Genomic DNA, 22,500 nt, shown 5'->3' with positions numbered 1-22,500 from the left:
CTGTCTCTCTCTCTCTCTCTCCATAGACCCCCCTTTCTATCTTTCCCTCTCATTCTCCTGATCTTTCTGCCATTTCTTTATCTTCGCATTCCTTCTTTCTTGTCGTTACTTCATCTCTCTCATTCCAGCCCCGTTTGACTTCAGTGATGGCCTTGTTCTTTATATCCCTCTATTTACTTACTTTTTCTTTATGTCGTCCTTTCGCATTCTCTCCCTCTTCCTCTTTTTTATTTTGTTTCTTTTTCTTTCTGTCTCTCTTAAACTCGCTGTCTTTTCTCTATTCTCCTCTCTCTTTATCTCTCTCTCTCTCTCTCTCTCTCTCTCTCTCTCTCTCTCTCTCTCTCTCTCTCTCTCTCTCCCTCTCTCTCCCTCCTTCCCTCCCTCCTTCCCTCCCTCCCTCCCTCTCTCTCCCTCCCTCCCTCCCTCCCTCCCTCTCCCTCCTTCCCTCCCTCCCTCCCTCTCTCTCCCTCCTTCCCTCCCTCCCTCCTTCCCTCCCTCCCTCCCTCCCTCCCTCCCTCTCCCTTTCCCCCCTTCGTCTATACAAATACATCCAAGCGAACTGTTGTTGTTTATATCTGATGTAATACCTGTAATATCTGAAAGACTTTATTCGGATTTTCCTTCCATATTTTGTATTCCAATAGCAGGATATGAAGTCGCAATACAATATCAGATATGCAAATTCGTATCAAAGTGAAAGGCCAGAACGAACATGAACATAATTACCATTCACTTGCATAAATGGCCTAATTAACGGAGGGGGGACTCATATCAGATATGTGTTAAGCGTGTTAATTTAACGGTCCATTTAACACCTGAAAGAAGACTGAAAGAAGGAGAATGAGGATTTGTATTAAGGTTCTTGTCGTTTCTTTGGTGCTTGCTGGAGGAAGGGGAATGGGAAGGGGGAAGTGGAAGAGGAGGAGGAAGAAGGAGAGGAAGGAGGAGAAGGGGATGGGGGAAAGGGGGAAGGGGGAGGAGGAAGAGGAGGAGGGGAAGGGGAAGGGGGAGGAGGAAGAAGTAGAGGATGGAGGAGAAGGGAAAGGGGGAAAGAGGAAAGGGGAAGTGGAAGGGGATGGGGAAGAGGAAGAAATAGAGGAAGGGGAAGGGAAAGGGAAAGGGAAAGGTAAAGGTAAAGATAAGGGGAAGGGGAAAAAGAAAGAGAGGGAGAAGGGGAAGGAGAATGAGAAGGGGAAGGGGAAGGGTAAGAAGAAGAAAGAGAGAGAAGGGGAAGGGGAATAATAATAATAATAATAAGAGAAAGAGACAGAGGAGGATCAGGAACAAGGAAAAGAAGAAAGAAGAAAAGCTGGGAGAAGGAGTATAATAATAATAATAATAATAATAATAATGATAATGATAGTAATAATAAAAAGACATAACAACGAACAATGAGAAGTAACGCAGAGAGAGAAAGAAACGAACGACCAATTAAAAGCAGGCACTTTGTCAATTCACAAGACGCACAGAAAAGGTAGGAAATGGCGTTCAACCCAGACAGAAAACGCCCCAACTCGCATTAAACCAAAAACTAAGGTTAAGTCTGTATCGGATAACACTTCGCGCAGACGACCCCGAGACCTTAAACCCTTTTCCGTAAGGACGAGTCTCCCAGCTTGAGACAACGGGGTAATAAGCCTTAAGCCGATGTGTGGTATGGCCTTTTTTTCCCCCCACCCCCCACCCCCCTCTTTCCCCGCCTGCTATTGTGTCACGAAGGGCGGAGTAACTGTGGCACCCAGCTATTTTTAAGAGTTGAACTTCGAAAGTAGGTTGACTACACTTCTTCGTCTTTCCCTCTGTGTTTTTTTTTTTCTTCTTTTTTTATATGCGATTCTTTGTTTAATGGAGGCCTCATATATAGCTTTTTTTGTTGTCTCTTTTGTGGTTTGTTTTGGGTTTTGGTTGCAGAGTGGGTGATGTTTGTCGAATGATTGATTGTCTGTCTACGGCAACTTGAGAAATTGATAAAAGAAACGTTTTTGTTTTGTTTTTAAGATTCGACACACACACACACACACACACACACACACACACACATGTATATATGTATATATATATATATATATATATATATATATATATATATATATATATATATCAGTATGGGATTAAGAGGTTTATACAATAGCTTTCGAGTTCGTACTTTTGATTCGAATTTTAAAACCTCTTCGTTGGCAAGACTCTCGAATGAGAAAAGGGCGTTGCAGTTCCCAAACCCTTAATTGTTTTTCGTTTTTTATTCAAATTCAAATGCGGCTAAATTGCAACCGAGAGAAAGAGAGAGAGAGAGAGAGAGAGAGAGAGAGAGAGAGAGAGAGAGAGAGAGAGAGAGAGAGAGAGAGAGAGAGAGAGAGAGAGAGAGAGAGAGAGAGAGAGAAAGAGAGAGAGAGAGGAGTGACGCAAAACATTCACTCAGGTAAGCGTGACAAGGCATGTATGTGCAGGAACCAAGGACTGCAGGAAAATGGCAGAGTTCCTTTTTGAAAATCAAGATGGCGGCTAGCCCGACTGCGGCCGCGACCCCCCTTTGTTTCCGTCGTGGTTGAGCGCGCCAAAAGAATGGCCCCGGCTCGCATGCAACGCTCGCGCTGATTGGTCGGCCCGCGGCGTGAGTGACCAATTACAAGCGAGTTCCCGGAACGATTTCGTGACAGTGTTTACGGCGCCTGAAGTATATGGCTGCACGAGCTGTGTTTGGTCGAACATTCTCTAGCATGAAGCATATTTTCTAGTTTACTTCTTCTATTTCTATATGTAACGATCCTTTAATAACTATCCCCCCGAAAAAAAGTTACATACTTAACGAAGAGTATTACTATATATGAGTGACATCCCTAGAGAGATAAATTGCAAAATGGCTGTTCCGTGAGTCTCTTTCTCTCTCTCTCCCTCTTTCTCTTTCTCCCTCTCTCTCTCTCTCTCTCTCTCTCTCTCTCTCTGCATGTGAGCAGGAATGTCATATTACTCATGACTCTTAATCGATGTCATGACGTGAGGAACTTAAATTATCTGACCTTCGCAAGAGACACTATTATATTCAACGCAGTTCTGCTGCCTTAGCGCCGGCACAAGTAACCTTGATGCAGCCGAGATTGCTTTTAAAAACGAAACAGTGAAAGGGAGGAGAGGGAGAAGGAGAAGGTGAAGGTGAGGGAGAAGGAGAGGGAGAGGGAGAACACGGAGGGTGAGGGAGGGGGAGAATACGGTGGGTGAGGGAGAGGGAGAACACGGAGGGAGAGGGAAAAGGAGAAGGTGAGGGAGAAGGAGAACACGGAGGAAGAGGGAGAGGGAGATTGATAGGGAGAAGGAGAGGGAGAAAGAAAAGACGAAGGTGAAGGAGAGGTAGAAAGGGAGAAGGAGGGGGAGGTGGAACACGAGGAAGAGGGAGAGGGAGATTGATAGGGAGAAGGAGATGGGGATGGAGATCGGGATGGAGAAAGAGAAAGGGAGGGAGGTGGAGAAGGAAAGAGATATGTAGAAGGAAAGAAATGAGAAAAAAAAAATCCGGAAAAGAAAGACAAGAAAACAAGAAAATTGCTGATTTTCTTCCCTTTTTTATATTCATTAGTTGCTCCATCTATCCTTCCAGCTATCTATCCAATAATTTTTCTTTCTATCCGTCTATCTGTGCGGCCATCTTTACCTTTCTGTTTATCGATCTATCGGAAGATACACTGTCGTAGGTGTATCGTAATTCAGTCGTAAATATAATTAGTTTGTCAGAAAGGGCGGTTGCAGTAAGTGGTTTGTGTGTGTGAGAGAGAAGGCAGTCTTCTCTTCTCCTTTTCCTCTTTCGTCCTCTTTTCCTCCTCTTCTCTCTCCTCATTTTCCCTTTCCTCTTGTTTTTTCTCCCCTTCCTCTCTTTTTCCTCTCCCTCCTTTTTTTCTTCCGTTCTCCTTTCCCCTCTCTTCCCTCCCGTCCTCTATCTCTTCCCACGCCCCCTTTCTCTCTCTTCCCTTCCTTTCCACTCTCCCTACCCTTTTCTTCTTCCTCTTCTTACCCCTTCCTCTTCTTCTTCACTACCCTTTTCTTCCCTCCCTTCCCCTCCCTCTTCCCTTCCCCTCCCTCTTCCCTCCCCCCCCCCCTCTTCCCTCCCCCCCCCCCCCTCTTCCCTTCCCCCCTCTCCTCCTCTGCACTAAACGAGCTTGCATGTGACCAGGGTCCGTTTCCACTCCCACCCCCTCACCACTTCCCCCCCCCCCCTTTTATCGCCACGTGTGTGTGTGTATGTGTGTGTGTTTATTTGTTTGTTTGTGTTTGTGTTTACGTTTGCGTTTGCGTTTGTGTGGGTATGTGTATATGTGCATGTATATATATGTATGTGTGTGCGTGTGTGTGTGTGCGTGTGTATATGTGTATGTATGTATGTATGTGTGTACATGTGCGTGTGTGTGCCCGACGTGTGACCGTGTGTGTCATCACACTCGCAGCAATTGTTCAGGCAAGCTGTAGCATGAACAATCGCCATCACTCTCTGGATCACAATGATGGCCGATTTCGTGACGAGGGGAGAGGGAGAGGGGACACACTAGAGGGGAAGGGGAGAGTAGAGAGGGAGAGGGAGGGGGGAGGGGGAGAGGGGACGCAGTAGAGGGGAAGGGGAGAGGGAGAGGGAGGGGGGAGAGGGAGAGGGGACACAGTAGAAGGGAAGGGGAGAGTAGAGAGGGAGAGGGAGAGGGGGCGCAGTAGAGGGGAAGGGGAGAGTGGAGAGGGAGAGGGGACACATTAGAGGGGAAACAATACAGGGGAAGGGGATAGGGGGAAGGGAGGGTTGAAAGGGGCTGGAGAGATGATGACGTGGAAAAGGAAGGGGAAGGGGGAAGGAAGGAAAAGGGGAAGGGGAGAAAGAAAGGGGAAGTGGTGGGGATAGTAAGAGGGGTGAGGAGGGAAAGAAAAGAGAAGGGTGAGGGATGAGGAGGGGAAGAAAAGAGAAGGGTGAGGGAGAGAAGTAAAGAGAGGGAATGAGTGGGGGTATAGGTACGAAAAAAAGGAGGAATGAGGGGGGGGGGATAGGGGGTAGGCGTGACTTGCTAGTTCTCGTAGCGAAGCCGGACCCCCTCGCCCCCTACCCCCTCCCCCCATCCCCCCCTCCAATGCTATAACGTGCCGGCACAGTGCGCGTCAAGTGACATCGAACCAAGTCTTGTTAGTGTGCGCTACCACAATAGAGACGCCAACCATTAAGTTCTACCATTTACACACTATGCTACCACTATCCATGAGTGTTTCTGTTACTTATGCTACCATCACCTACCAGGATTATTTCTACAGCTACTACGTATATGTATTTCTGCTACCGTAACATATATATATTTTTTTCCTCTGTTTCATATACTACCATTAGATACCATAAGTATTCTCCTACCTTTATATAACATGGTTCATTCTCAACTACCGTATGTCATGGTTATTTGTGCAACTATTACATACCATAAATACCATTACATATCAGATTACCTCGCTTTCGTTCTCTGTTTCTCTTTCTCCTCCTCTTTCTATTTTCTATTTCTATTCTGTACATTAAGTACACGATAGATTGAGAAAGAAAAAATAAATATATGTATATATATATATATATATATATATATATATATATATATATATATATATAATGTAAATTCGATACATAATCATAGTCATGGATAAAGTTGAAATTAAAGCGGATAGATTGACAATATATATATATATATATATATATATATATATATATATATATATATATACATACATATACATACATACATACACATACACATATAAATACATATAAATATATATACATATACATATACATACATATACACACATATACATGCATATACATACATATATATACATATACATACACACACATACACACACACACATATGTATATTTATATATATGTATATATATGTATATGTGTATATATATTTACATATGTATATATATTTATATATATATGAATATATATATGTATATACATACTTATTTATATATATATATATATATATATATATATATATATATATATATATGTATATGTATATGTATACATACACACATCCATACGACTAAAGAAATTTGACCCAAAACTCAACCAAAAGAGACCAACTATGCAACATGTATATATATATATGTATATATATATATATACACACAAACAAGAAACAAACATAATCCTTATCACTATCACTATCGCAAATCCGATAACGAGAGCTACCAAAAATGCTAAAAAAAAAAAAAAAAAAAAAAAAAACTAAAGGTGAGCGGGGCAAAGAACAGATCGATGCCATGCAATCGGCTGCGGGCATGCAATATTGCAGAGGAGGCGCACTTTCACATGGGTCTCCAGGGCATAGCGCACAGGCCACGCACGTTCGGAGGGGAGTGGGGGTGGGGTGGGGTGGGGTGGGGGGGGGTTATGTCTGCATCGAGGTTGAAACTTATTGCATGAGTTAGTGTTTGTAGGTGTACAGTATGTATACGTGTATATATGCACATATGTGTGTACATATATATGTGTGTACATACACACGTGTATACATATAGAAAGGCGTGTACTCTCTCTTTCTCTTTTCTCTCTCTCTTACCTTCATTCTCTCTCTCTCCCTCTCTCTGTCTCTTCCATTCTCTCTCTCTTCCTTTCTCTCTCTCTCTCTCTCTTACCTTCACTCTCTCTCCCTCTCCATCTCTCTATCTCTTACCTTCTCTCTCTCTCTTTCTCATTCGCTCTCATTCTCTCTCTCTCTCTCTTTCCTTCTTTTTCCCTCTCCCTCCCTCTCTCTTTATCTCTCCCGCCCTCCCTCTGTACTATTATGTTTATGATTAGATCTGTTTCCCCCTTACCACAATTTTTGCATGAAAATTTCTAACATGAACTGTACAAACCATTTAGGTATAATTCCTATGCCTATTCATGTGTATACACTGTATATAGTATGAATAAACTTTTCAAAATCAAAATCAAAATCAAATCCCTCCCTCCCTCCCTCCCTCACCCCCCCCAAGAAAAAAAGAACACACAAAAAAAAACAGTAATCATCATTAAAGCTTTCGATAACATACAGTAAAAAAAACGTTTTTCTTTGGAGAATACCATGGTATTTTACGTTGCGTTGGGGAACCTAGAGAGAAGAAGGGGGAAGAGATAGAGAAAGAGATAGATAGATGTATGACCGACGTATAGGCGGACAGAAATGGAGAGAAAGAAAGAAAGAAAGAAAAAGAAACGGAAAAAGAGAGAGAGAGAGAGAGCGAGCGAAAGAGCAAAAGAGCGAGAGAGAGCGAAAGAGAATCCGTTGTGATGTAAAGTCACATCCTGCACTACACCTGGCTCCTCTTGGTCGAAAGGGAAGAGGGGGGGGGGGGTAGGTGAAGAGGGGGTAACGTTCCGTCATAGATTATCTGTGTTGGGGGGGGGGGGATGGGGGTGAAGAGAGAAGGGTAAGTGGGTAGGATAAGGAGTAAGGCAAGGGAGGGAAAAGGGAGGAGGTGGGGGGAGAGGATAGGGTAAGGGAGGAGGGTGAGAAGAGAGATAAAGAAGGGGGGAGGGAGGTAACGAAGATGGGTAAGGGGAAGAAAGAGAAGAAGTGGCATTAAGGTAAATGGAAAAGAAGGAATATAAAGAGGGATAGAAGAGGAGGAAGGGAGAGAGGAAAGGGGGAGGGGGGGAAAGACAAAAAGGGGGGCTGGAGGCTGGGTGGGTGGGGGGTGGGGTGTATAAATTCCACGAGGATTTGCACCATGTGGATTTAAATGGCATGTTTTTTTTGTTTTGTTTTTTTCCAAGGGGGGGGGGGGATGTGATTAAAACGGTCATATTTCAGAATAAGTTTGGGTTACTTTTGACGCGCGGGAAAATAACTGTCATTTTCCCCTGATTGACTGTTGGGCCATTACTGACTATTATTGTCATTTACTCACCTCTCTCTCTTCTTTTTTTTCACTGCATGTAACGTTTTCGAAACTCTGATATTATACCTCTTTTGAAGGCAGTGCTTTCGTGGTCGATGTCGAATCACTGATTCCAAAAAAATAAGAATTAGGAATTTGGGAAAGAGAATTTTGGTAATCGGAGCTGTTGGTTATTTGATACAGGAAGGAGGGTGGGCGAGAGAGGGAGAGGGAGAGGGAGGGAGAGAGAGAGAGAGAGAGAGAGAGAGAGAGAGAGAGAGAGAGAGAGAGAGAAGGAGGAGAAGGAGAAGAGGGAAAGGGAGGGACAAAAGATGAGATAGATGGCGAAATATAGAGATGGGAGAGAGAGAGAAGAAGAAGAAGAAGTAGGAGAAGTAAGGGAGGGAAAGGAAAAGGAAGGGAGAGATAGATAGATAAGGATAGAGAGAGGGGAGAATAGGAAGGACTGAGAGGGAGAAGGAGATAGAGGTACACAACTCCACAGATAGACTGCCACGAAGCTCGATAGATAGATTAACAGAGATAACCACACAGAGGAAGAGAGAGGAGAGAACTCAGAGCAAAACACATAAAGAAAACCTCCCCCCTCCCCCTCCGATTTCCCCTTCCCTTCCCCCTCCCACTCCCTCACGCCCATTCCCACTCCCACTCCCTCACGCCCACTCCTCTCTGGCCTTACGCAGCAGCGCCCACGCTACCGGCAAGCACGGTCTAAGGCGTCCTGTGATTCGCCAGATAGTTCCGGCGAGTGACTGTGAACAATGGTGATTGTGTCTGGCCCTTCCCGACGATGTGTTCACCGTCCACGCCTGTTCACCGTAGTCACTTGGGCCCGATTCGTGTGTCGTTTCGTGGTCGTCATCGCTGGCCGGTCGTTCTGCCGCACTTTCTCTCCTCTGGGGGTGTGTGGGGAGGGGGAGAGGGAGGGGAGGGGGGGTTCTTTGACGATAGGTGCTGTTCTGTTTTTTTTTGTTTTTTCTCTCGAATGTTATGCTGATAGGTCTGTTATTTCTTGGGTCTGTTGTTATTCTTAGGAGATATGCTGTTATTCTTAGCTTTGTTGTTATTCACTGTTGATCAGAAGACCGCAGTGGCCACTGTTGTTATTATTTTTGGTTTTGTTGTTATTATTAGCTGTGTTGTTGCTCTTAACTTTTTCTGATATAGGAATTCATAAGAATTTACATAATTATAGTTTCGATTTACGTGTCTATAATTCATTATTGATGCAAAATCTCGTTGATCTGAAGACAGTAATGTTCACTGTTGTTCATCTGAAGACTGCAATGCGCACTCTTTATGTGAATGCAATGTTCACTGTTCTTGATCAGAAACCTACAATGTTCACTATTATCTGAAGACTGCAATATCCACTGTTATAGATCTAAAGACTGCAATGTTCACTACTTTTGATATGAATATAATGTTCACTGTTGCTGACCTGAGGAACTGCAATATCCACTGTCATAGATCTGAAGACTGCAATATTCACTATTATATCCACCCTCCTCCCTGTTGACCTGAAGGCTGCAATGTTGCACAATACTCGACCATACGTTAACCATACTCGACCTCACATTCACGTCGCATTTCGCTTCCTTCTAAGATTGAAAACAAGAAGAAATTTTCCTGTTACTTGGCTAACCTTTCCGTGCAGAGAAAATGTCGAAAGGAGAAAGAGGCGTGTGGGAATGGGGGGAAGGGGGGAAGAGGGAGGGGGAGAGAGAGGGGGGAAAGGGGGAAAGTGGGGAGGTGATAGAGGGGAAAGGGGAGGGAGAGAGAGAGGGGGGAAAGGGGGAGGTGATAAAGGCGTGTGGGAATGGGGGGGGGGGAGGGAGAGAGAGAGAGGGGGAAGGGGGAGGAGATAGAGGGGGGAAGGGAGGGAGGGAGAGAGGGGGGAAGGGGGAAGGGATAGAGGGGGAAGGGAGGGAGGGAGGGGGAAGGGAGGGAGGGAGGGGGGAAAGGGGAAGGGGGAGGGGATAGAGGGGAAAGGGAGGGAGGAAAGGGAGGGGATAGAAGGGAAAGGGGGAGACAGAGAGAGGTGGAAGGGGGAGGAGATAGAGGGGTAAGGGGGGAGGGAGGGAGAAGGGAAAGGGGTAAGAAGTTGAACTTTAGTAGGAGGAGGAAGATGAAGAATAGAGTAGAGTAGAAGATAAAGATGAAGTAGAAGAAGAAGAAGGATAAGATGATGATGAAGATGATGAAGAGGAAGAAGAAGAAGAAGGAGGAGGAGAATGATTAGAAGAAGATGAAGAAAAAGAAAAAGCTGAAGGATGAGAAGTAAAAAAAAAAATCAAAAATAAAAATAAAATGAAGAACAGGAGATCGAATCGCAATAAAAAGGAGCAGAAAGAAAGAAAGAAAAAAAATCACTAATACTAAAGAATAATTAATACAAAGAAATGATAGTAACATTCCCAAGAACAAGACTAACCCGAAGAGAGGCGGGGGAAGGTGAGGTGCGCTATGACTTCGTGCTTAGTGTTTGATCGAAGTCGTGATCACATGTTTCTGGTGGGCGAGACTTGACCTTTTTTCGATCGTGGGCGATTTACCTCGACTGCGTGTGTGTGATCGGGATTTTTTTTTTCGATCTCTCTCTCTCTCTCTCTTTTTTTTTTTTTTTTTTTTTTTTTTTTTTAAGGTCTATTCCCATTCTTCTTTTCTTTCGGGTTCTTTCTGTTTCTGTCTTTCTTCTTTTGGATGTATTTCTGTCTTGTTTTTGGGTTTCTGTTTCTGTTGGTCTTGTTTTTTTTCGTCTCTTTCTTTAGTCTCTCTTGCTCTCTCTCTCTCTCTCCCCCTCTCTCTCTCTCTCTCCCTCCCTCCCTCCCCCTCCCCGTTGCCCCTTCCTCTTTACCCTTCCTCCCCCCCTCCCCCATCCCCCTACCTTGTCCGAAGACGGATGTTACAGGTTCAACTTAGTTCAGGTCACTCGTCGAAGGCTTAAGTTCCGTGGTGTACCATAATGCTGAATTGCAGGTAATTATCGTTTCACTTCTTAAGGTTGTCAGACTCTGAGAAGCAATCAGTATCGTATGACCTCTGATGTAGAGAGAGAGAGAGAGGTATTATGAGAAATCACATGGTTTTGCGAGTAAAATCCGATACTTTTAGGATATATGTTGAAATGTCAAAGGAAATTATCTTGTTTTTTTATCTTTCTTTTTTTTTCGAACATTTTCACCTGAAAAAAGGAATATTGCTTTTCGTCCGAAACGTGTCCTTTTCCTTCCTTTTGACTTTATGTTTATTTCGCATGATTTTTGTTCATGCTATTTTGTGTTTTGTGTACATGTTTCTACATTTGTTTTTGTTTTTTTGTATGTGTGTATTTATTTACGATTTTCCTTCTTTTTTTCCCGCATACGTTTGTATATTTGTATAGGTTTTTCTCCCAGAATAAGCTTATTACTGTATTTGTGTATTTTGTTGCTAGTTCACATTTGAACTTAGCCAACCTGACCTTTCCTCGAATCGATGTTATTTCAGTTATGTAATGTGTTTGTGCTTTGTCGCCCCGCCCTCTGTATGTAACATCTTTATGGATCAAATCCGATAGTTTAGTTATTTTGCAACATTTAGAAATAGTATTCCCGTATAAATTTGGATTTTATTTCAATGTGTTTTCATTTTTTTTCTATATCGAAACATTCGCCATGAGATATTTTGCGTATATATCAAATCGTTCGTTTTTTGTTTTTATTTATTCATTTATTTTTATCGTTTCGGTATTAAAGTTTTACTAGTTTCAGTGTAATACCTTCACTGGTTGTGGTGTGATATCTATACTAGTTTCGGTATAGGACCTGTAACATGTTTCGTTATAACACATTTCCTAGTTTCGGTATAACACTTTTGATGGTTTCGCTTTAACCTTTCTACTAGTTTTGATACGATATCCACCCTAACTTCGGGATAACGCTTACTTATTTTCGGCATAAAGCTTGTCTCGAAATAACACTTCTAATAACTTCTAATAACAGCTTGAGTTTGACACATTTACTAGTATCATGTCACCTCAGCTAGTGTTAATGTTAAGGTGTTACCAGTAACCATATATTACCCTTGTCGGTAAGGTTCTGATACCATTAAAAGAACCATTTTGTCGGAGGCGAGTATCAAGGTAATGTATTCCGTATCTGCCAATGATCAAGGTAATGTATTCCGTATCTGTCAGTGCTAAAAACATCTGTGTAGCATCTGCGTAATGGGAAATTTATCTGCGGGGGAGAGAGCTAACTTTTAATTCCGAAATCCTAGTAATAAATTTCACGGATGTGTACCCCGTACCCCGTTTTTATTTTTATTTTTTCTTTCGTTTTACTCTAACCCTTTATTACTTTTTTTTCTTATTCCTCCTCCTCCTCCTCTTCTATCTTGTTTATGTCGTTATTCATTCTTTTATCGAAATTTATGTTCCATTTCCTCTTTCACGGGTCATTATGAACCCTTGGTCTTTCGGTCTTGCACCTGTCTCTCTATCTACCCTTTTATATATATATATATATATATATATATATATATATATATATATATATATATATATTATGGGTCTCGACCTTTTTTTTCCCTTCTCTTTTATCATATTTTTGGTTTAATTATCTCATCTCTACTTATCTTCTTACCATGATACTTTTGATTTGGTTTCCATTGCACATCGATTTTCCTTCTCTTTCAGATTTTCTACTTTTCTTAATTTTTCTTCTTCGATTTTTATTTATTTATTTTTTTACCGCTCCCCCTCGTCTTCTTTATCTCTTTCACTTGCCTCTGCCTCTCTACCTTCGTGCGCCTTTCCTACTTTGCCTATTCCTCCTCCTCCTCCTCCTCCTCCTCTCTCCCTTTTCCTCCTTCTCCTCTCCCTCCCCTCCCTCCCCCCTCACTCCCATCTCACGTTTCCGGTTTGTCTTACCTAAGAAACAGGTTAATATCATCGGCCATTGTTCTGTCTGGCGCCCGTCGTCTCATAAAACAAAACTGTGGAAAACACACACGCCCAAATCCTCCCCCCCCCCTCCTCCCAACGCCCACCCACCCTTCTCCTCCCCCCCTTACTCCCCCTTTCCCCACGCCGCCGGAAGTCCATTGTGAACGGAATATTAGTTCAACTGACGTGGTTTGAGGTGCCCGGAGAGCGTATACCTCAGGCTTCTAGAAGGAATTCTTATTTTAAGGGGGGAAGAATTATCCAAGTCATTTTTCTAATTTTTTTTCGATTTTGAGTTGGGAAAAGGGAAGGGGGGGGGCGGGAGGGGGATTTATATTCTTTCATTTCGTTAGTTGGAGATTATTCTTTGTTTTTTTTAAGTAAGTGATGGGCGGAATGAAAGTCGTATAATGAGGGATTAGCTTATGGAATCAGCATTGGCTTGGAACAGGTGCTTGTGGCAACGTTGGGCGACAATATTATCTTCCTCTGTCCCAAACTTACCTGTGCCGCCATACGAGTGGTTGTGCTTTTGGCAGCTCTAAAACTCCCCTTTTAGATATATAGAGTAACAATGCGGATCATCCCGTAATCCTCATTCGCATTATCTAAAACAGCAAACTGAACCGATCACGAGCATTAAAATACGGCCATTACTTATTAGATATCTACGTATCTAGACCTACGAGGCCATAAATAAGAACCTACCGAAAGGCAACAGCGGCCGAGGCTCCGCCCACCGGATACGCGAGGACCAATCAGCGCGCGGATCAGTGGCGTTGCCCCGTCATACGCGTAGGAGAGTCGGTAAGCCCGCCCAGATTTTCTATTGTTCGCCCGCCAAGGCACTTAACATCCTTTTATTCAATGACAAACTCGCCCTTACAGCGGGGAGAATCGCTTAAGGTGATTTGGTATTCATCGGCGAGCTGTTAAGCCGCGGCCGTATTGTAAAACTCACTGTCTCGCAATCGTCCATATTTGTCTTGGACGCTTGTTGGTGCAGAGCCTCGAAAGACCGTCGTCGAGGCCTCGTTACGCCTCCTGTATTACGGGGACGAAATCCGCGCGGTTCTCTCCTGCCCTTCGCCGCCACCTATGTCAGCCCTGGTGGCGATTACGCGGCCGGTGCACACGCGTCCTCTACCATTATCCACAAAAGGATTCGATCCTAATGGCTGCGCGCGGAAGGGAAGTCGCCGTAACAATCGCAGAGCAAGTGATTTAAAGGCAGTCCAGTGAGTGGATTGGTGGCCTGCTCGAGCGCCTCTGTCGGACCTGCATGTGGTCGCGTACGCCATCTGGTGAGAGCCGCGGGAACTAAGGTGCCCGCCAAAGCTACAGTGCCCTCCAAAATCTATAGTGTCCCGAGCCCCGAATGAAATACAGTGCCCGTCAAAATCCTCAATGACATTTATAACTATAGTGACCATCACGTGAGAGAAAGAAAACGAAGAAGGAAAAAAACAAAACTATAAACAAAACACAGTTACCAAACACAGCCCGCGTGCGCACCCCAAGATATCTAACCATAAGATAACCCCCAAAAACAACAAAAACACTTAGGCTATTAAGTGCAACCTCGTACTACAGTGCCCGTAACCTGCACCATCGCACAATATCACCCACCCGACTCGCCTCCTTCGGCCGCTATTGGAAACGCGGACGACAACATGACGAGCTACAGCTATTCGACACAACAGGACCAGTGGAAAGAAAACAATAACAACAATAACAACAACAACAACAACATCGGGAATATGGCTACTTTCTGTCAATCGTCGGGTGAGTCACTCTTTTTTTTTATTTATTTATTTATTTTTTTTTTTTATTTGGAATCGAAAGTTTGAATCTAAAGAAAAAGGGTTTTCGAGTAATGAGATATTTGTTTACCTTGTTTTCGGCCGGATCTCGAACCTGGTATCTTTTGGGTAACTTTTGAAAATTAGGGAATGGGAGAAAAGGGAAGTTTTATTTTTATTTATTTCATATTCTGATAAATATGTCTTCCTTTTATATATACATACATTCATACACATACGCATACACATACGCATACACATATACATACACATATACATACACATATACATACACATATACATACACATATACATACACATATACATACACATACACATACACATACACACACACACACACACACACACACACACACATATGCATATGCACACACACATATATATATATATACATATATACTTATGTATATATATATTATACATACATACATACATATACATACATATATATACTTATACATAAATATACATATACATATATATATATATATATATATATATATATACATATATACATATGCATATACATATACATATATACATATACATATATACATATACATACACACTGACACACATGTGTGTATATATATACACATATATAATTGATATATATATATATACATAAATATATAATTTATATATACATATATACAAACAAACACACACATACATACAAATACACACAGACAGACAAGCAAAAACATAGATATTTATAGATATTTATTTATCATTATCAAATTTCTTACACTATACAATTTATTTTTATTTTTATGGTATATGAGTAATTATCATTTAGGTATCAATTTTCTCTCTCTCTTTCGTTCTCTCTCTCTCTTTCTCTCATAATGGTAAAATATAACATGTAGTAATTATGATAAAAAATGAATGTAAATTTAGTATTTGAATTAGTATAGTTGATGATACTAACATAAATGAAAACAACAAATTTTTAATAATTATAATAATAAAAGCGATCAGATGAAAACAGCAACGATGTGATGAAAAAATGATGATAATGAAGGTAACGATAGTAAATATAGGAATAATGGTAAATGGGGATGATGACTATTTGTCTAGTTTTATTATTTTCAGATAATGGAAATTGTTTAAACAAATATATGTGGGTTTTGTGCCCCTATTGTAGAAATTATGTACTTGTAGACGATACACGCACACATATATATATACATATACATATATATATATATATATATATATATATATATATATATATATACATATATATATACATATACATATATGTGTGTGTATATATGTTTATTAATATTTAAATGAGTGTGTATATATAAGTATGTATACATATATATATACATATATATGTATATATAGACATACATACACATATATATCTATATGTATATATATGCATATATATTTATGTATGCATATATATGTGTATGTATATGTATGCATATATGAGTAAGAAAGTAAGAAAGAAACATGGAAGGGAAGAGAGAAAGAAAATGAAGCATAATATCAGACAATTAGCTTTTTTAATCACACCAAATCGTGATGTATTTGATTTATGAATTTAAAGGGCACTTGGTTACATGATTTGGTTAGTCATACAACTATTATGAAATTGATAATCATGGATATAGATTCACAAAATTATAAGAATGATGAGGGTAGTGATTATTATTGTCTTGGGTGCAACATTAGCTGGTGGTAATTAGGCTGATAATGATAGCAATAAAATTAATGTCGTAATGATAATAGCTATACAATCCCCGAAAAAGGGTATTGGGAATAACAATAATGAAAGCTGATTATATTTACTATGATAACGATGATAAAAGCAATGATAGTTAAATTATTGACAATGATAAAAAGACAGTGATGGCAGTAACATTGATAACACTACTTATAAGATAATAGCCAAACAAACAAACAAACAAAAAAAAAAAAATAAAAAAAATAAATAAAAATAAAATACTAGTAATAGTTTAAATGGTACCAGTAGTGATAACAATATTGATGATAATTACGAAATGGTGGTGATCGAAGAGTACTTTGATAAATAATAATGATTGTGATGATGAATGTTATGATGATGATATCGTATCATTTTATCATGGTTATTATAATCATAGCTTTCGTTAATAATAGATAATATTATTGGTAACATGTTGATATACATTTTTATATCAATCTTGGTTGAAATATCCTTGATAATAAAATACAATCATGAAGATAATATAAATAAATATAATGATAATACTCATAATAAATCTACATTTTCCTCATCTCCGCAGTCGCAAGCTTAAATCGGATGCAAAATAATAACAATTCTATTTCCTTCATAAGTATCTTTTGATTACTCTATCGACAAACATTTGAACATCGAACGTAAACAGAAACCAATAATAGCTAAAACAAAAACAAAAAAACGATCATAATAACAGTGACAGAAAAATGATCACGTGACAATCAACCACAACAAAAGAAGATCGTGATGCGCTAGACCTCAGGTGTTGCCAGATGTCACGTCCGTTCTGACATGCTAATTCTTATGATTAGTGTGTGAGTGAGTGAGAGAGAGAGAGGGAGAGTGAGTGAGAGAGAGGGAGTGAGTGAGTGAGTGAGAGAGGGAGTGAGTAAGAGAGGGAGAGGGAGTGAGTGAGAGAGGAGAGGGAGTGAGAGAGAGAGAGGGAGAGGGAGTGAGTAAGAGAGAGAGAGGGAGAGAGAGAGAGAGAGGGAGAGGGAGTGAGTGAGAGAGAGAGGGAGAGGGAGTGAGTGAGAGAGGGAGAGAGGGAGGGAGTGAGTGAGAGAGAGTGAGTGAGTGAGAGAGGGAGAGTTAGTGAGAGAGAGGGAGTGAGTGAGTGAGAGAGGGAGAGGGAGTGAGTGAGAGAGAGATAAAGATAATGAGAGTTATGAAACAAAAATGAAAAGGACTACAACCACAGCAAAATATCAATAATAGTTATAATAGACGACCAATGTCAATTATAACAATAATTAAAAAATGATAAAGACGGTGACAAATCATCAAAAGCTCTCGAGAATTGTCTTCTATTTGCAAAGAAATTCTCCATTTACTCTTCTATATTTGTCACTCCATCGTGTTTATATATATATATATTTCTTTAAACATAGTGAATTACTTTTATTCCCACTGTACACTCGTTACACTGTCTAGGTTTACGTAGGCACTATACACTTGTGGAGATCTGTTTCACGACTTACCATGAATATGTGTTTATCTATATATAGTATATGTATAAATACATAGTATATATATAAATACATAGTATATATAGATATATGTATGCACACACACACAAACACACACGAGAGCGCGCATGCATGTATGCTATATCACCAAACAGCATAAAACCCACCATTTGAACAGTCTTTTGAACCGCCTATCGTAATCGTAAGCAAGTGTTACACTCCCGTATGACGTCTAAGATCACCGTTTGACGTAGATAAACAGTCAGACCCAATAACACTTGTGCACAGGTGTTTGGTCACGTCACTGAACAATGTTCCTATCTTTTTTTTTTTTGTTATATTTTTGTCCCTGTTCCCAATTGTAAATGTAGAATGTTCATGATGATACACAGTATCTATCCACACACACACGCACACACGCACACACGCACAGACACACACACACAGACACAGACGCGCACACAGACACACACACAGAATTGCTGTGAAGTAAGATCAGAAACAAGTGTTCAAACCTCAGCTTCATTTATAGAAATGCATCCGAAAATACACATTGCATTTCTCGTTCTAAAAGCGAAGGTGTTGAGATAGAAGGGAAAGAGGGAGAGAGAGAAGGGGGAAGGAGAGGGAGGAGGGAGGAGGGGGGAGGAGAACGAAAAGAACACACGAACACTCGCAAAGAGGGAGAGAGAGAGAAGGGGGGAGGAGGGGGGGGGGAGAACGAAAAGAACACACGAACACTCGCAAAGAGGGAGAGAGAGAGAAGGGGGGAGGAGAACGAAAAGAACACACGAACACTCGCTCGCTCGGTCGCTCGCTCGCTTGCTCTCCCGCTGTTCACCAGAACAGACGTGAACAGTGTCAATATCTGGGCTTGAACAAGGAGCACGTCCTCAATACCAGTAGCGATTCTTGAGGTGCGTATTATAACCATTATAGCGACAGTAAGCGTGGCGCTGCAGGCAAGCTCTCTCGCTCTTAAATAACGATAGACTGCTTCTTGCTTCGGGGGGATTTGGTTGGCGGGAGGGAAGGGAAGGGGGAAGGGGAAGGGGGAGGGGAGAGGAGGGAAGGGAGGGGGGAAGGGGGGGAGAGGGATGGGTGGAGGGAAGGGAAGGGGGAGGGAGGGAAGGGAAGGGGGAGGGGGGAGAGGGAGAGGAGGGAGGGGGTGGAGGATGAGGAAAGGGTGAGGGAGTTGGAGGTGGAGGAGGAGGAGGAAGAGAAGATGAAGATGAAGAAGACGGCGAATAAGAAGAAGATAAAGAAGAAGGAGGAGGAGGAAAAGAAGACGGAAAAAAATGAAGAAAAAGGAGAAGGAAGATTAAGATAGGATGAGCGGGACGGTGTTGAAGCGAAGGGTGGAAGAGTAAAGAATATATAGGACTGGAGGTGGTGGATGGAAGGGAAAAGTGGAGGAGGTGCCCGAGTGGAATAAGGGAAAGACTTCAGGGTGTGGAGTAGAGGAAGAGAAGGTGGAGGAGCGAAGAAGGGCGATTTCATAATGATGATGGCGGATTACATATACATCATAGAGAGAGAGAGAGAGAGACAGAGGCAGACAGACATTGAAACAGTTACAACATACAAAGAAACAAACAAATATATATATACATACATATACATAGACACATACATACATACATATAACATAAATATATACACAAATAAAAAGAAATAGCAATGGAACAGCGAGAAATAGCAAGACCTTTCACAGCAGCTTGCGTAAGGAAGGAGGTAATCAGAACAGGTGTTGATTAAGGAGGCAGTGAATACAGGTGCACAGAACAAGTGTCAATGATAGGAGTTTAGTAATCGGTTTCGTTTTAGAAGATGAGAAGAAGAAATAAGAGAGAAAAAAAAAGAGACATAAAAAATAAAAGGGCTCAGATGGATAGCTATGAGAGAGACAGAGAGACAGAGAAAGACTGTGAGAGAGAAGAAAGATGATTTTTCAGGATAACACGAATAAAGAAGAGGAGAATATATACACATGGAAATAAGCTAAAAAAAAAGACAGAGTTTAGAGAAGGGTTCTAACGCTCATCTAAATGAAATAAATTGGAACACATTCGATGAAAATTTTAAAAAATATATATTGAAAAAATCAGAACACATCCCTTCCCAAAATCATAATAGTGATAACGAAAATGATAATAACAAGAACAATGATAATGATAACGATAGTAACAAGAACAACGATAATGATAACGATAGTAACAAGAACAATGATAATGATAATAACGATAGTCACAAAAACAGTGATAATGACAATGATAACGGTAATGATAGTTACAAGAGTAATGGTAAAAAAAAAGATAACGATAGTAACAAGAACAGCGATAATGACAATGATAACGGTAATGATAGTTACAAGAGCAATGGTAAAAAAAAAAAAAAGATTTTAGACCACCTTCGAAAATAATATCAATGATAACGGAGACAGGAATGACCAGCTCACCTTTCTCGTTATCCACACTATCCACAATGACTGTACTTATCCACATTATCCCGGTCGGGTATGGTCACAGCCCCGCCTCCAAAACTACCCCCGATACTCACCTCACCATGCACCATACCACCATACCATCCTTCTGCTACCATTCGCCCGAGAATTTTAATAGGTTTACGGTGACCGGATTTCAGTCACTGTAATAGTTTCTTATGTATCGCGATCGGATTTTAGTTATTGTAATAGTTTCTTATTTATAATAAACAATCACATCAAAATTAATGAATAACACAAGGTAAAGTAAAAACAACTATAAAAAAATATTAACAGGAACACGAAACAAAATAACGAATAACGAATAATTGTTTGAAAAAAAAAACAAAAACAACTAAATAAACTGTATAAAAAAATGAGAATTGAAAATTAAATCCGTAAAAAAAAATCAACCGCCACAAACACACCCAGAGTCAACCAAAATTCGCAACAAGATACGACCACCAGGATCTTTTCTCGGAAGCTTGTCCACCTTTCCCCCTTCCCCCCCCCCAACCTTCACCCCCTCCCCCCTTCTCCCTTACCCCCCCCAACCTTCCGACCTGCCCACCCCCCACCTTTCCTTCAATTCGTTTGTGTCACCTAATCCATCAATCTTGGATTTCTATTTTTTTTTCTGTTCGTGTCTATTGGTCTATTATTTTTCTGTTATATATATATATTTTTTCCCATATACTCTCTTTTTTTCTCTCTATCTCTCTCTTCCTCCCTTCCTCTCTCCGGTGGTTCTTCTAATCATTTTCTTCTACCTCCTTTTTTCTTTCATTCGCTCGCCTTCGTTATTTCTTTTCTTTACTCAAGATTTTTTTTATCTCTCATTCGTCGACCTTTTCTGTGTTCTCTGTTATATGTGTCTGTATCTGTCTGTCTATTGGGATTGGAGAGAGAAAGAGAAAGAAGAAAGAGTGAGAAGAGAAAGAAAGACAGAGAGAGAAAGAGAGAGAGAGAAAAAAAAACAAAAAAACAAACAAACATGCAAACACATAGACAACCATACAGACAGACAGACACACAAACAGAGCCAGCATCAAACCAAAGCCAGAGCCAGATAGAAATTCCAGACACATGATCAAATAATTTGGGCAAATTGCAAACACAAGGCTGCAGTTAACTCGTAACCTTAGACAGCTGGAAAAGACCAAAATAGCACATGTTGCCTGACAGTTGATCCATCAAATTTGGACATCTTCGTTGGTTATATAATTCCTCAGGGTATGTTGGTATTGGAAGGGTGTGGTATGTGGGTAGGCTATGTAGGAAGCTTGCACATACCGGACTTTAGGCGTTATGGGAAAGGAAATGGGAAATTTAGGGAAAAAATGCAGTGTCGGTTATTCGTTGATTAGCAGAATTTTTGTGATTTTCTTTTCGTTCTTGTTGTGGCATCGATAGCATTATCATCATCATGTTGCCATCGTCAAAATCATCATCATCACTATTATTATCAGGCTACTATCGTCATCACAATTATCATCACCATCACCACCACCATCACTTTTATCCTCACCTTGATGGCTGTCCTTGTTATCTCTTTCATCACCTCCTTCACCACCATTACCATCAATGTTATTATTCTGCTCAAACTCAATTTTCATTTTTCAATTTCAAGTTATAATCTATCAGTGAACGCCATGAATATAAAACATTTTCATGCGACTTAACCTGTTATCATTTCATAGAAAAAAAAATTATGTTCAAAACGAATTCAACTTAAGCTTTTCATTTTTTTTTTTATATAATGATAGTGATAATAGTAATAATGATAGTGATGATAGTAATAATGATAGTGATAATAACAATATCAATAATAGGCAGACAATCGAATGCTTGTCCCGTAATAAACCAACTTTTCGAAATTCAAAGCGAAAATGTCAGTAGCATTTTTATGACTTAATTACGTACATCTGTTTTTTTTAAGTATTGTTAGCAACAGATGCATATACCTGTTCATTAACATCTGCTTAGTTCGGTTAGCAGATGAGGGCGTGAAGTATGATGCAGTGGATTATAATTACCTGTAAGAGCTTCGTCAGAATTCGTAGTATTATGTTAAGTACTTTTCCCTCGATTAGTTACGTAGTTTTAGTTTATTTCTTTTCTCTTGTTTTCTCTTTCGCTTTCGTTCTTTCTCTGACTCTATCTCTCTCTC

The 22,500-nt window shown here is 40.6% G+C and overlaps 1 protein-coding gene across 3 annotated transcripts in view; it reads left to right on the top strand.

The window, feature by feature from the left end:
- Positions 1 to 22,500, top strand: part of LOC122267329 (uncharacterized) — a 40,892-nt gene that overhangs the window by 7,249 nt on the left and 11,143 nt on the right. Inside the window, exon 1 of one of the 3 annotated variants that reach the window (XM_043037377.2) lies at positions 13,222 to 14,612. The exons of 1 other annotated variant lie outside the window; for it this stretch is intronic. In XM_043037377.2, coding sequence (XP_042893311.1) covers positions 14,501 to 14,612 — 112 coding nt within the window. In that variant the 5' untranslated portion in view covers positions 13,222 to 14,500. Of the gene's footprint in view, positions 1 to 13,221; positions 14,613 to 22,500 lie in introns of those variants that run through there. One more of the 3 variants, XM_043037374.2, reaches the window with a different exon arrangement.

Source organism: Penaeus japonicus, unplaced genomic scaffold, assembly GCF_977035675.1.
Source record: "Penaeus japonicus unplaced genomic scaffold, GWHDUDI00000001_assembly GWHDUDI00000025, whole genome shotgun sequence".
NCBI classification, from domain to species: domain Eukaryota; kingdom Metazoa; phylum Arthropoda; class Malacostraca; order Decapoda; family Penaeidae; genus Penaeus; species Penaeus japonicus.
The sequence above is the reverse complement of the archived record's forward strand: the minus strand, read 5'-3'. Positions and strand labels throughout refer to the sequence as shown.